Below are 21,823 nucleotides of genomic sequence, written 5' to 3' on the forward strand. Positions count from 1 at the left end.
ACTTAATCATAAAAGTAACACTAATACATAAATATTGTCTTGTTTAGGCCCAGCAGCACATGGCTGTTGAGCGCAACGGAGGTCACCGACGGCAACAGGCTTACATTACCCCCACTATGGCCACCCAAGCTCAATACTCTTTCCACAACAGCCCCACCCACACAGCTAACTACCATCCCCATCTGGCCCCACCTCATCTGTCGGGGCAACCTCACCTCTACACCTACACTGCTCCCACGGCCCTGGGGTCCACTGGCACGGTGGCCCACTTGGTCACCTCCCAGGGTTCGGCTCGACACGCGGTCCAGCACGCCAGCTACCCGCCGGGTATCATCCACCAGGTGCCTGTTAGCATGGGTCACCGCTTGCTGCCCTCGCCCACCCTGCACCACGGTCAGTACCAAGCCCAATTTGCCCATCAGACCTACATCAGCGCCTCACCTGCCTCCACTGTCTACACTGGATATCCGCTGAGCCCTACTAAGATGAACCAGTACTCTTACCTCTAAAGCTGAAACACTGGAGCCCAGCCAATCGCTGCTTGCCATTTGTACCCCCACCCCCCTAGAGACAGCCTATCGACCCTTAACCCCGCCCCCTCGTACCTTCATGCTTAAACTTGAAGACAATGAAGATGCTGATGGATAGAGCAAGTGTACTCTCAGAGGAAACCGAAGGGTACTAAGGAGCTTTCTTTTAGATGAGTTTTATTTTGCCTTCTCAAACAGGCCAGTTCATTTTTCTTTTCTTAGTTTTTTTTTAAGAAAGAAAGATTTTGGATTTGTTTCTTTCAAAACAATTCGAAGACGTTTTTACTTCCTTCATTTCTTTTACAACAAGGTCTCATCAGCAGCCGTTTGACAGAGACAAAGTTATACCGAGGTTTTGTTTGGCTTTCCTTTTCTTGAAATCATTCACAGACTGTTGAGCCGGCGTCACAACGGGGATGTTGGAATTCCTGAGAGAATTTTTGGATAAGGTGAAATACGGAAATCTGCTGCTCTTCATAGAAAAATCTAACGATGGCCTTGTACTGTCTTAAACGTTTCCAAATGACACGTGGCATAGTCGCATACTCCGCCGCCCTCTCCCAAATCCACCTGGAGGAAGCTTTTGGAAATACGAAAAAGACGAACTTTCTAGTGTATTTATAGACTTTTATTTGTGTTCACATTTAGAAAAGAAATTATGTTTGTCATACCGTAGAACGTTAGCTGGGCCCCTCTATGTAGAATGTAGCAGTCTGCACCCGTTTATTTAATGAAGAACCTTTCTGATACCAATAGATTCTTTGTGTTTCTCTTTTAATGTGATTGCACAACAGTGGTTTTAATAACATAGGCATGTTCAACATGGTAGTCGGTCGTGTGTTCGCGTGCATGTGTGCGTGTGCGCCGCGAGAGGCGCTTCCCCGCACATTTGTGCGATATATTCCTCCACAGTCTTAGGTTTATCATTGTTACCTCGTAGTGCCTTACATATATTACGACAGTTTACTTGGCTGGAAACCCTCTAGAACCTGATGCTAGTCTGAGAATCGGCTCCTAGGTTGAACATCTTTATCTTGATTTAGGTCCAGGTGTAAGCGTCGGCCCCAAATGTTATTTATGTGCTATATCGGAATCCACGAAAATAGGCACCTGCAGCGTGCTGCTTGTTTAGCGCGCACGAGGTTGTTTTACATTTAGCTGAAGATACTTGCCTGGGGTAATGAACCAAAGTCGTCATATAAAATAAAGTCACTTTTGTTCTGGATAGTGGATATAATTATATACAGCATATTTACTGTACACACCATAACTATACATATGTTTTAGTCATCTTGCGATCAATCCAACATCACTGATTTTATGGGAATTTTAGGAGAAAAGTCGATTAGAGATCGGTCGCTACCCCCAAAAGCACATGTACGTCTGTAAAATGTCTGCTAAAGATCTGCTGTGTAAAAACATCTGATAAACGTCTTAGAGCAGTTTTATGCACATTCTAAATCATAAACATCCTACAGACATCCTCTAGATGTCTATATGACATCTATCAGCAGACGTCTCAGAGACGTATTGCAGATGTACATCAATCTAAACAATACGTCTTGCAGATGTAAATGTTTATACCAGATGTATGTGTGCTATTATGGTAAAGAAAAACATGGAACATGTTCAAATAAAGCATTCTAGGCCTGGAGAGGTCATCCAATGTGAATGCTGTTGTTGTGGAAGGCTGTAGCTGACAGCCGGTCTGAGCCGGGGGCAGAAGTGGTTTAGAAACCGTAAACCTGGGAGAGTTCGAGAAAGAGGGTCTTCTTAGTGTTAGCTGAGGTGCATGCGGATGATGGTGGATTTGGATGGGGACTGTTGAGGAGCAAGAGAAGGCAAATTCCACATTTTTAATGAGAATAGCATGTTGGCTTTGAGCACGTTGGTAAAGTAGATGCCGAACGAAAGCAGAGGGGATTATATAACAGCGCACCATACTCTGATTTCAGCATTCTGTGTGTCGTGGGGTTTTATTTTAACGTCCGCTCTGGAGGCTTGAATACCTGAAGATACAACATGCTGGACTATATCACAATTTTGTCTTATCGTATGAATCACTTACGCCAGTCAGTACGATATAGAAAGTGTAAGAAACTGTGGGCCAATGCTTGTGTTTTGCTGCTTAATTTAACATTGATATGTTAGCCAATCGTTTCATTGAAGCTGTGTCCTAACCATACGTAACTAAGTGATCAAAGCTCTTTCATAAAATCTGAGATTCTATCCAGGCGTGACAAGGCACAGAGCGTTTTGTCGGCCGCTTGAAGTCTAGTGGCATTACGCTTGGTAGCTCTGCCGACAGTGAAATCTCGTTGGTTCAGCTTCACTTACTCTTACTTGCTGTGGTTTTTTAGTGTGAACAAATTCGATTCATTTATGTTCGTTTTGGGTTGTGATGGTTAGTACACAGTGTTAGCGTGTTGGTTTCGTCTTGAGAACATGGGCAGTACTTATGGAGTATGAAATATATTCCCTACTGCCCTCATGCCATAGAACTTGCATTTGAAGTAGTTTTATTTTTACTTCAAGGTGTTTCTATTTTTTTCAGTTTTTATGTTGCTAGATATATTGTGTTTGTGTAGAGTGTTGCAATAATTTTTGTTAATGTTCATTAATGCAGTTTTGTTTTGTTTTTCTGTTATATGTCAGGCAGCATGTATTTGATTTCTGGTGATTAATATGTATGTTGATTTATTCAAGGCCTATACTTTGTAAATGTGCTTGGCTGAGGTCTAACACCTAACAGTTACGTTCTACCAGACGTTTTCTGTTTCATTCACAAAGCTGTGCGTCATAGCTCAGTAGGATACCAAGAGATTTCTCCATCATATTTGGTTTAAGCTTCTCAGATGCAAATTCTAGCACAGTTAAGGAAAGGCATCTTCATTGTTGAAATCACATAAAACATTCCATTCCAGTAGAGGAGCCGTTGGTGTATCTGTAGTCTCCAGACACGGGAGCTGGCCAATACGACCAAATCAGGGCTCCGCTGGCATTTAAGTACTTTTTGTTCCTCCCACCAAAGATATTCATGTCATTGCTCGATGCACAGACTTTATCTGTAGTTTATATGTAGTAGGACAGGACGTTTCACTGACATTTGAACAACAAAATCAGGCCAGAAAATATCCTGTTTGTAAATTGCGTGTGCAGAAATCAAACAACAAAAATTTCACCAAAACGACAAATCTGCAAAAATAATATGTTTGTACATTTTGTCAGTGGTACAAAACGAAAATGTCCAGATCTCTAATTGGGTGAGATGGATGGATTATTTTAGGAAGGCTTTTTTTGTCAATGCCACATACAGTATATGCTTTTTAAAGCTGCTTTGTGTATTTTTCCAATGTTAAATAACTTTCTCTTAATGCTAGCTTAATATGCAGAAACTGATTTTGTGATTTGTAGGAATATGAACACTGTGGCGCTTTCGATCTATTTGGTTGAGTGGCCTGACATAGCAACACCGGCTCCACCAGTGGTTGAGTTTGGGACAGGGCTGTCTGTTTGTCCGATCAATGGAGGAAGATGTTTTTTGAAACATGTTTTGTAACAATTTTTTTTTTTTGCAATTCCATTTTCACACTGCAGCTTTAAATTGTAACAGTTTGTAAGCTTTACCGTTTTTGTTCTAACAAAATATTTTAGAATCACAGAGATACAATAATGAATTGAATCTGAGTAATCACTTTTATTAACACTTTTCTAAATGAGCCACTATAAATGAATGTAAGATTAAGACTAAAAGATCTCATTTGTTTTATGATTACTTTGCTTGTTATTGCTGGGTTTTGTCACTTTTGCAAGTGACAGAAATGTCACAGAAATGCAATGAGTCCCTCTAAAACAACACTTCATTTCAATCATTACTAAAGTTTGAACTTTCCTTCATATTGTACATTTCAATGTGGTTTAATTCAAATTATTATAGAAATCTGAATACAGAGAAAAGTCAGAACGTTTGTGATGTAACATGTTTGCTTTTTTCGAGTATGAACTGTTAACAGCAAAGTACAGTAGACCGTCATTTTATGTTACGAATATGTGCTGAAAAATGAACCAATCAATTTACCCTTTATTTTTATGTAAACTGATATTATGTGAACAATCTTATTCACGTGATTTTAATGTCAAAATACTGCCACCATCTCCATGAACATGAAGCTTTAAGGAACTGTGGATGTGTTGTATTGTTGATCTTGTTTTTTTGGAGGGGGAACATATTTTGGTTAAAAAATACAGCCTACAATTAAACATACATAATGAATAACTTTCAGCCTCATGGAAAGCTGTGGAACCCGGCATCATAAGAGTTAAAAACATTGCATGGTAATGCCTGGATGATGGTTCCCAAATCGCCATAATCAGCCCAAGAATATTTTAAAGCACATAATAATGAATGAACTCAAAACAAAGGATCAGTGTTTGTTCTTTGCCATCGTGTTCATTGAAATGGCCACTGTACTTCACAATTGTCAATCTTTTGCGTTTTAAGTGTGTCATATACATGTTTAAAAACACACCATTGATCTTGTGTATAATGTGACAATATGGCCATTCATTGTTTTAGAACCAAAAAAGGTAAACAATCTTCACGCAAGAACGCTCATCATTCATCTCATTTTTAGAGTCATGTACAGCAGAGTCCCTGTCAGGAAAATGTTTTATGGATTGACATCCAAGTTTTAAGCATCTGTATTATATTCAAGTAAAAACTTTCTTTTTAGAAAACCGAAAACAAACACCAGGGAATGAACTTCTTTGTGAAAATTGTAAAGCTGTCAGTTCCACCCTGACCGAAATGTCATTTATCACAAAAGTTGCCACAGTAACCTGTCAAGTAGCCGTGATAACACTGTAGCCGTGTGTGCAGCCATCGAGACATGAACAGTTTTCTACTTGCACAGCCGCAAACATTCACAGTAAAATGTAAAAAAAAAAAGAAAACTAAATATTTTTCTACAATGTTTCAAGACCTAAGAACGCATCTGACCCCCTGACCCTAATTTTGTCAATTGCTGTATGGTTTCTCAGTAGTGTGTATCACATTAGTTGTTGTCAAAGCTGTTTTGTGCTGCAGTATTTCCAGGTATACTTATTTGTTTATTGTCATTTTTTATTATTATTATCATTTTGCTTTGTTTATTGGGGATTTGAAGAAGTGTGATGTCTCATTATTTGTAGCATTATATGTACCCTGTACCTTAGGCTAACATTATTAAGTATGCTATGAGAATGGATATTTTACTGGCTTTATAGAATGTTACAATGAATATAATAATGACAACAATAAGTTTTAACTCATCAAAACTGAGTACTCGCTACTAGGCGCTTGTGTTACCATTACAAATGTTGTGTGCTTCTCTTAATCATTTTCGTTGTAGAAAAAGTGAATTTTATTAGGCTTCAACAACTAATGATAGCAGTGTAAATTCATGGATGATTTTTAACAAACATGGGGGTTATAGAAGAATATAGTTATTTTAATCGTTCTATTTACTAACTGTAGGATGTGAAGGGGCTTGCGTCGTGGTGAACTATGTTATAGCTTGTTATTCACTGTTACTTTTGATCATTTTTCGGTCTCCAAGGTGAATCGAGTTATTAAAGGAAATTTGTATGCTCACATATGCATATTGTATATGTGTAGAAATGTAATCACACTTTGTCTTGGATTTACAATAAACTGTTGAGTCACATTGCATTGGTCTCGACTGTTTGTTTTTCTGTTATTTTCTATGACTTTAGTCCAGAGAACACTGCTTCCTTATGGTTACTGCAGTGGTTCCCAAACTGGGGTACGCGTACCCCCACGTGACGGAGGGGGTACGTGAACAAAATCCTGAAATCTACTGTTTACTTGGGTATAACGCACCTGACAATCAACCAGGCATGTTTTTCTCACAAGCTAAATATAAAGACGTGCTCCCTCTAGTGTACACACAGCAAAATAGTAGTCACGTAGTGCCATAAAACGTCAAATTCATGACCTAAAAAAAAAATATGCGTCCACTCATGCGTAAGCGCACGTCTTTATGTACCGCATGTGACTTCGCACAAAAATTACTGACAGACTTCTGGATAGCTTTGCATGCAGAGTATCGTGCCTTAGCCGATCGCGCTTTGAAAACATTACTGACCTTCTCCACAACGTATCTTTGCGAGAGTGGGTTTTCAGCACTTGCCCACATAAAGAACAAATATCGACACAGACTCGGCATAGAGAATGATTTGAGACTCAGACTTTCTCCGATACAACCAAACATCACAGAGTTATGCAAGTCATTTCAAGCACATCCATCTCATTAAGCAGTGAGTCATTTATTTATATATGAGTCATATATCATTTATTGTTTGATAAAAGAAAGTTACATGTATTTAAAATGCAAATAAAAAATGTTTGAGACCACAATTGTGACTGTAAGAAAGGGGGTACGCAGAATGATGTTATGTCCCTGGGGGGTACACCATTGTAAAAAGTTTGGGAACCACTGGGTTATTGAATCTTTTTTTAACAAAACAGCCAAAAATTGTTGGCACCAGGAGAGAAGGTCCTGTTAGCTCAACTGGTGGAGCATTACTTAAGCAATTTAAAGGTCATGGGTTTGGACCCCAGAGAACGCACAGTGATAAAAATGTGAAGCACTACAAGTCGCTTTGGATAAAAGCGGCTGCCGAATGAGAAAAGGCAGGAAAATGAACTTGACACCAGGTTGAATTACGGTATATAATAAAGGTATATTTTAACTAAGAGGTTAAAAATAAAAAACAATTGTGGTACATTTTTCATAAATTTAAGGTCAGATTTGAGTGACCTTCTTAAATCATTGTCAGACAACTGGTTTCCATTGTGATAACATACCTTATTAAGCGTGGACCCTCTGTCAACATGTTCAATTATCTATACATGTTTTTCCAAATAAACTGTTTCAAAGACAAAATATTTCCCACTGTGAGAAATATTCATACAGTATGAAGTAAAAATTGTGATCTTCCTATACCACATCACCTGTCCGTTCACACAGCATTCAGTTGTATTTAGTGTACTGTTTGACAAAATCGCACAAGTAAAAAGGCAATGGTGAGAGCTTAAAACATTGCACGCATGATATTTCTACATAAAGTTGTACCCCTTTCTTGTGAGTTACTGAATTATTGTAATATATTATTGCTTTCTTGTTATACTTTGAATTAATATTACTCATTGTGTTGTTCCTGTTTATTGCATTAATAAAAACGCTTACGAGTCAGAAAGATTACGTCATTGTGTATGTCGTCATAAAATAGACGTTGACATTGCACTCAATGGCCACCAGAATGCACTGTGACTTAAAAAAACTTTTTTTTAAAACTTCTATTCTACATTATCTCATTATCTCAACTGTTGTGAAAATTTAAATCATTAAAAGGCAATACGATTGATGTTAAACTAGTCAAGGTGAAACGCATACGGTCACGCGGTGTCCATTATCAGATTAGTTAAACAGGTAATGAGGGACAAGTTTGTTCACAAATGTAAAATGAGTTACCATTAAGCTCAAAAGTTGCCACCTGTCAAGTAGCCGTGATACACTATAGCCGTTCGTGCAGGCATTGATGAACAGTTTAATACTTGCACAGTTGTGTAAGTGGAACCGCAGACGCCAATCGAAGTGTCAACCTAACCCATATTACTGAACGACAGCGCCGAGAGCCAATGGATGGCCGTTCTTCTGTCCAGGGGCGGGCTTAGTAAAATCCCGAGGATAGATCGGTGTTTGCTGCGAAGAAAGTGAGTGATGTTTAGACTGAACGGGTAGGATCAAGACACTTCTCATGAAAAATTACACATCGTGTCATGCAGTCATGGAAAACAGAAGGTCTAATGCTGATCTGAAATTAGCTATCGACTTTAGACTCTATATAACCGTCGGGTTTTAAGGTAAGGACTTCGCTTTTCGGGTCTGTGCATGCGCTGAAGTCTTTCTTTGCGTTAATATGAGCCGTAATCTATTATCTATCCGATTCAGCTTTGAGATAAAGTTGAGGAGTTAACAGTGGACGTGTCGTTTGAAACTCAAATCGCTCACATTTAGGTTTCGCGTTAAATAACGTTACATTCATCAGTCATTGACTGCACTCATTTCGGTTAAAACGATCCCGTTATATTTCAACCAGCTTCACCATAACGCAACATCTGAGTATGTTAATTACTCAAGTCCGGTTTGACTAGCCGAGTTAGCCCCCAATAACACGTAAAATGAAAAAGATTAAGGAGTTTTTCCGCTCATAACCGTCACGATAGATAATCGATTAGTTATCATGTACTGTAAATCCCGACTAGAAGCCTAATCCGCGTGCTATCACACTGCTGTAGCGTAACTGGAGCAGCACTTAAATAGTTCACAAACCGTAGTATGCAATGACCCCAAGGGATGCAAAATTGGTGAATGTGGCGGTTTCGTGCTTAAGTAGCAGCACATTAGTACAACGCGTTGGGATGTTGCAGTTAAAAGCTGAGCTCATATGTAACGCACGGTGAGGAACAAAGAAACTGTGCAGATCGCGCGCTGCACGAGCACTTGTAGTGTCACTCGCAGTCGGCGCGAGCCAGTATGGCAGTGCGTTTTTGTGGTAAAAATGCACAGCTGTAATTTGCATTTTTCTTTCTGTTTTAAGTTACACGCAACACATAATTCGTTCAGTATTTTATTAAGTTCTCGACTGGGCTATGGTTAAAAATATGACCCAATTAACTGTTTTTTTGTTTGTTTTGTTCTCGTCGCACTGCTTTTGGATCACCTGCAGCTCACGGTGACCAGTCAAAAGCGCGATTTGTATATCCTCGGATAACCTCGGACAAAAACATGTGCTTTTCTAAATGGATGGTCTAATGATGGAGGGACATAGCCAGGTCACCGCGCGGGTGCAGTCGGCCAGGCTGATGAAGATGATGATGTTCGTCTCCATGGTGATCGCTGATTCACCTGCTGCAGGTAAGTGATGTCATAGACTACTTCATTTTGGAAGGGTGATCAGTTTGCAGCCGATAATTAGATGGGTTTATTCTGTAAGTGACAGGAATTTGGCTTATGAAAACGAGTTTTAAGACTGCTGCAATACAAAGTTTTGAAGACAATTATTCTGATGGTTTAACGCTCTTGACAGATAATAATTCACAGCAATAAAGACATTGTTGTCAACATACACCATATTTATCCTTGTTTCAAGTGGTATGTAATGTTTAGTTTTATATTGAACCAGTGACAGGTGAATTTGCACATAGACTATGTAGTTTAACTTTGATTAAATAAATGACATTTGAAGTCAACAACAAAAGCAATGGAAAGTGTACTTTCTAATTCCTTTTGAAAGTTGATGGGTTTGGATAATCAACCAGCCAGACCCAAAAACAGCAAGAGTTTTCTTACTATGCCAGACTTGTGCATTTTCCAGGTGTTTGATTCAAACCTCATCTTCCAAAGATCATCAGAATCATTCTGTCCAAACATCTTTCGTTTTTTTAACTCTTCAAAGAAAATATGCAGTAAATCTTTGTGTTTTAGTGAGATTTTAAATCGGGTCATTCTCACATTCTCATATCATATGATTTTTAAATATGATGACAGAGCTTTTTTGGATAAATGTTTTCATCTAAGAAACTTTTCTTGTCTGTTACTTGTTATGGAATGGCCGTAGATTTACCGCAGTCCAGGTCATTGACTCAAATGTATCGTATTAGAATCCACGCAAACTGTTTCCAAACAACTGTAGTGAATTAATACCATTTAAACAACAGTAACGGTTTAGTTATGGGTCGTTTTACGAGCTAAAAGACTAACTGTTCTAGCCTGTATATGTCATCCAGTCTTCTTGTAGACTGGTGGATCAAAGAGCTTTCTGCAAACAGAAAAAAAAACAAGAAACTAGGCTGCAGAAAAAACATCTGCTCCTGGATGCTTTTTAGTGATTTTAGGGACATTTTTGAAAAAAAAATTGTATTAATTTGTGCATTGCAGTGTTGTCCCAGGTGCAAATGTAAGAACCTTGCTAATGTTTCTTATTCGTTTTTAAAGATTGTTAAAGTCTGTGGATGACAAGTTCAAGAGCGTTTTCATAGATCAGGTGCCAGTATAAACCCGACTGCTACTGTGTCATCTCATCACCCATTTATTCAAGCTGGAAATAATTATATTAGTTGCTTAATGAGTCAAGTGTACGTGTTGATGGCCTGAAAATAGCGTTTGCAGTAGGGCACATGTTTCACAAGTAAAATGATGTGAAATACTTTTTATATTCTGTCGTCCTCTTTTTTTTATACCCTGAATGGTCTCTAGTGTGTTTGTACATGAAAGGATCATTGTTGTTAATCATTATTCTTCATATATTGCCATAAAGTGTGGCATAACAGCATTAGGTTAATCCACATTTCAAAACTCCTTACTGGTGTTAAGACCATGTTGTCAAGACATTTGGTATTTCAGATCTATCAAATCTGTTTGTGAACAGTCACTGACTTTCCAACCGTACCAGTCTGTTGTGACAATTTATTCCGCAATGAGCTGTCATATTCAGAGCCTAGACGGATTTTGTCAGTTCTTTCGCTTCTTTACTCCGTTCCAAGCGGAGACTAAACCGTCGTCTTGTTATTCGAGAATATCGCTAACCCCTGATAACATTAAGGAGTATGACGAGAACACGAACACCATTCCTCAGGAGTGGTGTAGGATTATAGGAAATAAAACCTCATTATCCTGTAGATTTGTAATGGGTTTAAGTCTATGTTGGGATTCTCTTCATTTCTGCAGATCATGAAATTTAAGGTAATGATATCAGTTGAGGCATGTTTATATGCAATATAATTACTAAAGCTTAGTGTTAGCTCAAATGCTTCTATCATCTGGGAGCAGGGCTGGACTGGGAAGAAAAATCGGCCCTGGCACTCTTAGGCCCTCCACCGAATCTGTCGGCGGGGGGGGTGGGGGGGTGCATGCATACGTGTCTTTTGCATTCGCGTTGCGTGCATTCGCATTTATAATACGTCAGTCTAAGCGGCCAATGCCTCAGTTACGGCAACCCATACGTTAGCGGCAAACGCGTCCGTTACGGCCCCATACGTTAGCGGCCACCACCTCCGTTCCGGCCCTATACGTTTGAGTTTGACAGCATTTTGAAATTCCTTTGTAATTGCAAGCTTTATCTTGGCAATGTGATTTAGGTCAGACTTTTTTTCTAAAATTGATGCGGAAAAATACCAGAAGCATTGCACAGGTCTGTAGGAAAAGCGCTGAGACACTCTCATTCAGATTTGAAACACCCAGTAATGGATTGTGGGTGGAGTCAGTAAGGGTGTAAGTCAACAAATAAGCACAGATTTTTTTCTACCCAGGCTGGGTCTGAGAGGTGTGTGTGTGTGTGTGTACACTTCCGTCTTTGTCATCTTAGCCAAAATCCCAGCCTATCTCCAGGACCTGTCTACATCTCTGCATGTTCCACAGTGACAGTTTGCCTTGGCATAGTTTGATGTCACACACGCCTAAAGGTTTAGAATGGCATCTAAAAGAAAGCCTGCTAGTATGCTTTGTGTGTAGAATTTAATCTTGAAAGCAGGGTATTTCTGTCCTGAATTTATTCTTGTGAAGGAATTCATGTCTGAATAATACAGTATGTGAGTGTGGCTTGCACGTACAAAACTCACCATTAAGATGCTAGGACGTTGTGGGTCACTGCCAGGGCATTGCTAAGGTGCTCTTTGTGAGTTTTAGCAGGATGTTATGCAGTTGCTAGGGTATCCTGGGTGGTTGCTATGGCTTTTCTGGGTGGTATGGTTGCTTTAGCAAACACAACCTGTAATGCCTCAGATTTCTGCATGCATGCATCTGACCAGCCTGCATGTGGCTTTGTCATTCCCCATGTATGATAAAGATGGCAGATGTTTGCTTGACCTGTTAAGCTGACAGAATGTTAAAATAGGCAGAAGATTCACTATGAAACAAGCACTTATTCATTTGGTACATAATAAGCAGCTCAAGCTTTCCAAATCAGTGCCTCCATAGGGAAGTTTGTAAGAAACTTTGTTGTTTCATCACCAATGGCAACCGATGAGTCAAAGGATGCTGATTGGGCAGGGATAAGAGCACTCAGAGTCTTTGATAAACCTGTAGCTCTTATTAATATTACTGTAAATAAAAACCACTCTCAAAAACAGGGTGTCTGAGCTTCCAGAGGAGCGTTGTTTTATTTTCGTTTTTTGTGCGCTTTGTGCAGAACCCATGGCTAATTACAAGTGTTGCCTCTTTTACAAGTGAAATCTAATCTGTTTGGGACGACAATGAGCGCATTCATTATTCATGTCCTCTAGGGCTGGGGACAGATCAATACGCCGGGCCCATCAAAAGCCACAGGAGCTGGATTCTAAGGCTGGGTGAGCAGACAAAGTCCCATTGAGAAACTTTTGGAACTGGGACTGTTGGATCCCAAGCTCTTTGATGTTGAACCCTTGCCGATTGTAGATGGAGAGTTTGTGTGTGCGTTTGGAGGATGCTGGTTTGGCTTTCACTGTGTAGAGCATCAACTTGCAGCCACGGTCAGTTTACTGATGTTGATAATAAGCGTTTTAGTTTTGGCCCTCACAGCTGGTTTGGACAAAACCTCCAAAGAATATAGAAGAGATGTTTTCTCACCTTGTCAGGTCTAGTTAAGATGAAATGTGAATTAGATTTTCGTCATTTTATTTATACAGGTACATCCAACCTAATTTCACGTTAATTTATTTGAACAAAAATACATTTTTTTTCACCATAGAGAAGCTTCTAATATCAAATTCTGTTTGTGCTCTATAATTCTGTTTGTGCCCTAAAGACATCGGCAAGATATTTGTCCTCTGTTCTTTTTTAGGGGGTAAAACCCCCTTTAACAAGGTAGGTCTCATAGACCAGTTGTTCTCATTTTATGGAATTGCTGTAAAAGAAATCCAGAATTTCTCTCGTTACTTTTTTATTTATTGTTACAATCACAGAATCTTGATGGACTATGTGACTTCAGGCAGCAAAATGTCAAAAAAGTGAAGCTGATGTGCGTTTATCTGCCATGAAGGGAAGCAGGTGCTTTATTCTGTCTGTCTGTCTGTCTGTCTGTCTGTTGCGCTTCGCAGTATTCGCAGCCGACAGCTTGTGTTTTGTTTTGCGTTCTGTTTTTTGATTGTTTTTTTGTGAACAGCTTTCTTGCATCATGGATTTAATCAAAACAAGTACAGATCAAGACTCTTGTTGTTTTATGAGATTCCAAAGCACATACTTAACAGTAAAGTTCAATGAAACGGCTGAAATTAAGTTAAGCTGTTTCGATAGTTTTGGACTTGTTCTGGTCTTGTTTTACATTTTTTTACCTGCTAGATGTGACGTTGAACTTTCCTGATACAGTATAACCAGCATTTTATATTTAAAAATCAGGTCTCGTGTTCTGACAACACTCGCTTAAAGTGACACTCAAAGATAAGAGGCCTTATTTTAGTTTTTAAAGAACTGTGTGAATAGAACCCTGTGAGGCGGTGATAGCGTAGGGTCTGTGTTGGAGACCTCACACAATAGCAGGCAGCCAATTTTAAACTACCCATTCAACCATGTCCCATTCACTACAGATGTGTACTGATATTTCATTCATCAATCTTTGTTTTGCTTGTTTTTCTGTACTGTTCCTTAGGTTGCTTAGTATTGTAGTTTACACGTTAAATGTGGCCCATGAATTACATTTACATTCCTTAAAATTCATATTAATTTACATTGCAAAAGAACAGTTCACCCAAAAATGAAAATTATATCTATATGTACTCATCCTCAAGTTGTTCCTAATCTGTTTAAATTTCTTTGTTCTGAAGAACACGGAGAAAGATATTTAGAAGAATGCTTAAAACCAAACAGTTCTTGGCCACCATTGACTACTAGAGTAGGAAAAATTCAATTGTAAATTTCTTTGTTCTGTTGAACACAAAAGAAGATATTTTGAAGAATGTTGGAAAGCAAACAGTTCTGTGGCACTTTTGACTACCATTGTCATTTTTCCTACTATGGTAGTCAATGGTGGCCAAGAACTGTTTGGTTACAAGCATTCTTCCAATTATCTTTCTCTGTATTCATCAGAACCAAGAGATTTGAAACAAATCGAGGGTGAGTAAATGATGAAAGTATTATTTTTTTGGGTGAACTATCCATTCAAGGAATTAACTGCAGTGATGCCATCGAAGTGCCATTTTTGTTCCCTAAAGATCCTTTTTGTCACAGGATGGATGTTAAAGGTTCTTTATGGAGCCATACAGCCTTACATAGAAGTACCTTTATTTTTCAGAATGTGCGGTTACTGTCTATCTGACAGCCTGACAGAAGGTGTCCATGAATGTCCAGATTGCATTTGGTTCTTCATTTTTCTGTACAGTTCAGCACGTCTGGATCATCTCACTTTGAACAGATGGTTACATCTGAGCCCAGTCGGGGTTTATGAGGATATCATTTATACATTCAAATTAACAATAAAAAAGGAATGAAATCTTATGTAAAATAATGTAATTGTTGAATTGTTAGAGAGATCGATTGTAGAATGCTGAATTACATTTGTCACTTGTGTTCGGAGTAAACCTGCCACTTTAGTTTAGCAACCATTTGACTATGAACGCGTTCTCATCTACATTTTATATTATTGGCTGAAAGATCTAGTCTGATAAAGGTTCAGTGAGTTAGAAGTCCAGTCTATAAGACCAGTTTATGCAGTGAATTCAGTCACCAAACCTGTATAGTGACACTGTCTTCAGGGCTTCTCCAGTTTCAGGCCTGGCCTTCTTGCCTTTTGTAGAAAACTGAAAGAGAGCGAGAGCATGAAGGGAACTCGAGCGTACACAATATTCCTTCCAGCTAAGGAAAAGTCTGTTTCTGGATATCAGTTAGGAGTTAAACTGTGTTTTCACCTTCCTCATTTCATTCCCTCTCCCTTATAAGAGGCTCTGTTTTCCTCGCTCCTCTTCATCTCCCTGAGACACAGTCAAGATGTCACCTGTTTGCATTCTTTTTCTGTCTTCTGTCGTTGTTTAAAGCGTGTTAGGATTCAAGACAGAAGAGGGAATTCACTAAACACCTGCAGTGTCTTGCACAAAAGTGTATTGTGCAGAAACCTTCATCCTGTTCACTTACCACCCACTGTGCGGTTTAACCTGATGCTATATGCACTAAAATAGCACTACGTGAGTGTTTGTAAAATTGTAAAAACTCAAAAAAACTTTGATATAACATTTGTGACAACATTTGTGCTATTGCCTCCCTTGAAAAACGGACATAAAGAGAATTTTATTTACGGTCTTTTTGTAGACTTTCTATTGATTATGGCAGCAGTAATTTCTCTAATGATGCAGAAGAGCATTATAACCGGGCATATATCCAGTTGTCTGTACTTTTGGCATTTCACAGAGCCGACTCAGGAGCCTTGGTCACAGTGATGGAGCGAGTGTTTGATGTACAGTTTACTGTATAGCTGCCAGATAAAGTATATGCCAAATCACGGTAGCCCGCTGCATCCTCCATAACTTTGCACTCAGCATAATTCCTTCAGTAAATCGAGTGCTAAAACAACACAGACCGTGCGTGCAAATGAACAATATCAGCTGCGTAATTCACGCTTATTGAGTTCCCCCTCGAGTGTTTATGTGACCGGGGCAGACATGACCTCAGTCTGATCAATGGAAGCAGTCAGAAAAACATGTTTCGCTTGATGTCACTCTGCTCTACCCGTGTGCCACGTTAGCTAACATCTTCCATTCTGGTTTTTCTTCAAACACAGTCATAGTCATACTAACGTTAACCTGTAAAATACAGGTGGATTTGACCATATTAACTTTTTCCTTTGGAAAATTGCCTCAGCCTTGTGATTATGATATTGAGAGTGTTCGAGACATGAGGGAAGCCACTGGTGTGATGTGTTTAAGCTGCTGTTAAACCTTTTTTTTCTGTGTCTGTAGTGGCTGTACATGGGAAGTTTCAGTCGTCTCGAGCACTTAGTCACTGATAAGACAAACAAATGTGTTCTGTTTTGTGTCCAAGGAGCCATTTTAATCCCTCATGCTGATTTAGCTTAACAACAAAAGAAAATGTATACATTGTATGTTTAGGCTGTAGTTGTATTGTAGAGCTATGGCATTTATTATTTTACAATAAGACGCCTGTTTAATCCTATTTAGTACATTTTTTATTATTTTTCAGTGACAGAGCTATTCAGATTTTATTAAAATACATACAGAAGGTTAAGTTAAACTTTGTTATCAATAAATTGTATGTACAGCATAAATGTTGTGGAAAATAGCTTTTGGGAATACATGTTATTTGACATTCAGTTTCTTTTTTATTTTGTTCAAAATATGTGTGTATCAATACATTCCTTATCTGACATTTCATTGATACAAATGTATCAGAATTTTGTTAATGTTATTTATTTATTTATAAAAAAATAAAATGTCATAATTTATTTTTAAGGAAAGGGATTTGGAAAATGACAATGAACCATAAAGGAAGTCTAAATGACTCTTAAAACAATAATATTTTTTCTTTCAAATTGTTTGCCACAAAGACTGTTGATTTCCATTTTATACTTCATCACTTTAATCTTAAGAAGTATTGTTTTTGAATTAGTCTTCTACTTGTCTCGCTCGAGGATATACTTTAAATATAACATAAAAGAAACCACCTAAAATAACAGTCTCTCTCCCATAAAAGCATCTTGAGATAAAACGAATGTTAGCACAGTTTTTTCTTTGATTGTTCGATTAGGCTGCACATGGGGAGTTTATGCCAGCGTTAGGGAGCGGCAGTCACGCAATGGGATCCGCATCCGCTTAAAACAGAACCATGTGTGGGCAGAGGAATTTGAATTAATACCAAAGACCTTTTCCTTGTGCTTTTTTCCTTTTCCCCTCTTTTTTGCTGGAGTAGCAACAACCATCAAATGAGACTTTCTTTAAAATGAGTCTGGCAAATGAAAGGAAATGACATCATTGCCGGGGATGTGGGGGTTGTACTTGGTCTTCTCAGTGTTTGCAGCAGTAGGGTTTGGATCTAGTCTTGCTTTTTTGTGTTTCACTTCAAATTAGGCCCTGTAATCCAACCCTAAAATTAAATGAGGGCGTTATAAATTGCTCTGTGAGCTGTTTCTGGACAATTTAATGGATCTAAAATTAAGCTTTGAGATGCATTCATCCGTCACTCTACCAACAATAAAAATACTATGGCATCACTGTGGTGCCAGGGTTATAGCATGTTGGTGTTTATTTTCTATTGTTTGTTGGTGAAACAATCGTCAATCAGTCTGAAATATCAGACCAACAGATTGTTTTGGCTATAGAGTGGCTCAATCCAGGATGGGTTTATTGGGTTATTCCTTCCTCTTTCGACTAAGCAGGAGTTTAGGGAGGAACAAATTACATTTGGGTGTGCCAAACTGAATCATTTATATGGGTTTGATCTCATCTCCAGCCTTCTTGTGGTTTCAGTACGACGTCAGCCAGTTCACATTGCGAGAGAGGGACACATACTGTACGGATGTTAACCATAATCTTGTTTATGGCAACGTTTCATTTAATTTGGAATCCCTTTGTGTACTATTTTGTCAATGCATTCAACCCACTGAAGATGTCAGTCAGTCATAAGTGTTATTTTATTAACAAGGTGGACATGAAAAAGTTTAAATGTAGATCCAATGTAGTTCACTTTGTGATCACAATGATAACCCACTGTAGCTGTCTGTAGTTCTTTCTCTTTGCTGTTTTTTCTGCGCATATTACAGATGTTAAAGTTAAATTATGTAATAATTTGTGCAAAGTGCCAAGTTCCAACATTTTTTCCCAAGTTTCTTTCTTTAAGAAAATGCAATACTAGTTCTTTGTCTTGGTCTTACCTATAAAGTGTTGTGTAATTATTTGTGCTCTTTATTAAACCTTTATTATATGAGTTTGCCAACATTTTAGGGCCAGAGTGCATTTAAGTATGTGTTTGTAATTATGTTCATAAAATACAAAAGCGTTCATGTAGGAACTGTTACATAACATGAAAAGGGAATTTATAAATGTTTATTTTCTTTGTGACTCACAAAAAACATGTTTCTGGTTCATATATAGTTAAGAACATGTCTACCTGATACGTGTTGCTAGAGTACGTCTGTGTGTCTGTGAAAGCGATAGCTCCAACAATGCCAGACTGTTCATGCGCTACATGGTTGTATTTCTGTAGCAGGTGGCAGAGGGAATCATTGGCACGCCCGTCTCTTGGGTCGTGGTATTCCCCCGCTGTTCGTCTGTCGGGTGAGAGACCGTCTGCCATTACTCAAGATAAACACTGCTCATTTAGGCTGAAGGTGCCCCTGTAAGAATAAATGAATTATTGAACTTGCCCTGCGATCAATATTATTGAGTCACTCCGTCTTTAATTACTTTATGGCCATTGCTTTAATTTTGTCTGAGTTTGTATCATTGTAATGTTACTTCTGTTGATGTCCGATTAAAAAAAGAAATGAAAATAATGCACAATTCCAGAACAGTCTAACTCACTATAGTGTTTTTAATAGGGGTGTAACAGTTCTCGGTAAAAAATTGAACCGCACGGTTCTCAACCAACGGTTCGGGACTCATCTTAAATCTGACGACGCATTTATAATATGGTTTGTTAAAAATGATAACGCGTAAAACAGACTGACAAAGTTCAGCTAATGTATGTTTGTCGATGGATACACATTTAATACCTACAACAAATCAAATAACGTAGACAAATTTCAATAAGATTGACATATGCTGTACAGTAGGGTTGGGAATTGAAATTCGATTCCAATTCTGGAAATCGGATCCTTTTTNAACGGTTCGGGACTCATCTTAAATCTGACGACGCATTTATAATATGGTTTGTTAAAAATGATAACGCGTAAAACAGACTGACAAAGTTCAGCTAATGTATGTTTGTCGATGGATACACATTTAATACCTACAACAAATCAAATAACGTAGACAAATTTCAATAAGATTGACATATGCTGTACAGTAGGGTTGGGAATAGAAATTCGATTCCAATTCTGGAAATCGGATCCTTTTTAAAAAAAAAAAATTCGATTCCACTTAACGATTCCGGAACACACGGTCACATAATTTTCATGTAATCTGTCAAGACCTGAGTCACCTGACCTGACATAGCCATCTGCGAGGACCTTCCGCTCAAATACTACAAGTCAGTTCACACGATGGACCGTGGAAGGCGCACTAAAGTGTGGCTAAGTGTAATTATTGTGGCAAACTATTATGTTGCAAGACGGGTGTCAATATGGCAAAGCATCTGCGGTTGGTTCATCGTATCGAATTACAAGAATGCACCGTGTTTGATGCGTTGTGCATCCCGAGTGCCCACACTTCATTAGCCGCCGATGACACTAGTGCGGGAGGACAACGCCCGAGCCATGCGCACATCAATGTTAAGTCATTTTTTTGCGCTATAAAATCATCCTACCTGTTTATTTTATACTGCTACGGGAATCTGATAGTGTATTTCCATTGTAAAGTCATTCTGCATATTTATTTCATACTGGTAGTACAATATGATAGGGTATTGCACAGTAACTTAATCCTACATGTTTATTTTATGCTGGTAGGGAAATCTGACGGGGTATTTACGCTGTAAATTTATTTTATGTGTTTATTTTATGCTGGTAGGACTATCTGACAGGGTATTTTGCATTGTAAAATCATCCTACCTGTTTATTTTGTGGATGTGTTTTAGATTATATTAAGTTTTGCCCTGCGGTAGGAAAATCTGACAGAGTAGGACAATTCGACAGAACACCGGCACATGATGCTACACGTGAGACCCCCTTCTCCCTCGCTTCGAAAGGAAGGCTCACACAAGACACTTTTTTGTGTGTTCAGCTGTAACTAATGGCACAAAATAAATATTTTTGATCTGGCTTGAATTTTATTACTTTTTCACCACTTTGGAATCGAAACTAAGAATCGTTAGGAATCGGAATCGATAAGCAGAATCGAATTTGGAATCAGAATCGATAAATTTGAAACGATGCCCAACCCTACTGTATACAGTCATTTATGCTTTCATCACCCGGGTGGTGTGAGCGCGCGAGTGCAGGTGAGACCTGAACAGCACGTGTTGCTGTTTAAACTACACTCATTCAAGCCTTGCCAATTTAAACAAGTGCAAGATGATGCAGAAGAAAACTCGCTTGCGAGCTATGTGAGAAGATCCGAAGCGCGCACAAGGAAAGTCTCAGTCATGGCGCAAATATTGAGTTGTCTTTGAAGTCTTGCGCTTAAACAGACAAATTCACAGTGTGTACAGTATCAGTGTACTGGATATGTTTCATTCCTCTTAAAGCGACAGCAGCATATTCATGCGGTCTGTTAAAAGTCAAGGAAATCACTCACTGCTTGTGACTCAGTAGCTTCTGTAACTTCAATTATGATTCATCTTTATTTCATTTGTACATATGCAATGTTATGTTTTATTTGATTTACTTTAATCCATTTCTACTTTAAAAGGTATATATACAGTATCTTATTTTAGTTTCTGCTTTGCTCTGTTGTTTTATTGGTGCTGTTACTTGTAGCTTGATTATTTGTTCTTATTTTTATTTGTCAGTAGTCCCTTTTCCCTGAACATAGCACGAACCGAAACCTTGACCCTGAAACCGTGACACAAACCGAACCGTGAGTAATTTGAACCGTTACACCCCTAGTTTTTAACAATACCAAGGCACAGATAGGAGTACTTTTCTTTAGGCTTTGTGTTCTTGTTTGTTTTGAAAGACTGAACTTTAGAAAAGAAAAGAGAATTTAAAGTCTTGTGCTTGTCTGTTTTGCTTGGCCTGGAGATGGAAAGCCTTGGTGGTTGTGGCTTTAATCTTAAATGCTTTTTAGGTTTGTCGATATCAGATTTTCATTACACATTTGTCATAGCCAAAAGAATCCACGGATATGTTATCTCAATATTTATAAAGAAATAAGAATTCTGTTTATTTTGGATTTCAATCATATCAAAAATCACGGTTATTAACATCACAGGTATTTTCAGTGCTGATATATTGCTACACTAATGCTTTTCTCTATTATTGAATGGGAGGAACGGAACACTTGTGAGGTCAGAGGTCAGGCAATCTTTGCCCCCTGTGTTGTGTTCAACCTGGAAAACGATTGACCAACAATTGATTGGTTGGTTGCTTTAACTGAGCACAAGAACTCTTTCAGGATTCTTATCACTTTTTGACATGATCTCTTTATTAAATAG

The 21,823-nt window shown here is 38.5% G+C and overlaps 2 protein-coding genes across 6 annotated transcripts in view; both read left to right on the forward strand.

The window, feature by feature from the left end:
* The window catches only part of hipk2 (homeodomain interacting protein kinase 2), an 89,083-nt gene extending 82,848 nt beyond the window's left edge, over positions 1-6,235 (forward strand). For all 4 annotated transcript variants that reach the window (XM_057347362.1, XM_057347365.1, XM_057347361.1 and 1 more), the window contains one exon: positions 48-6,235. In XM_057347362.1, the coding sequence (XP_057203345.1) occupies positions 48-509 (462 nt within the window). In that variant the 3' untranslated portion in view covers positions 510-6,235. The remainder of the gene's footprint in view (positions 1-47) is intronic.
* A 2,066-nt stretch (positions 6,236-8,301) lies between these two features.
* The window catches only part of si:ch211-1e14.1 (UPF0606 protein KIAA1549), a 41,592-nt gene continuing 28,070 nt past the window's right edge, over positions 8,302-21,823 (forward strand). For both annotated transcript variants that reach the window (XM_057348121.1, XM_057348122.1), the window contains exons 1-2: positions 8,302-8,457; positions 9,324-9,511. In XM_057348121.1, the coding sequence (XP_057204104.1) occupies positions 9,397-9,511 (115 nt within the window). In that variant the 5' untranslated portion in view covers positions 8,302-8,457; positions 9,324-9,396. The remainder of the gene's footprint in view (positions 8,458-9,323; positions 9,512-21,823) is intronic.

The sequence above is a fragment of the Triplophysa rosa genome, linkage group LG12 (genome assembly GCF_024868665.1).
Source record: "Triplophysa rosa linkage group LG12, Trosa_1v2, whole genome shotgun sequence".
In the NCBI taxonomy this organism is placed as follows: Eukaryota; Metazoa; Chordata; class Actinopteri; order Cypriniformes; family Nemacheilidae; genus Triplophysa; species Triplophysa rosa.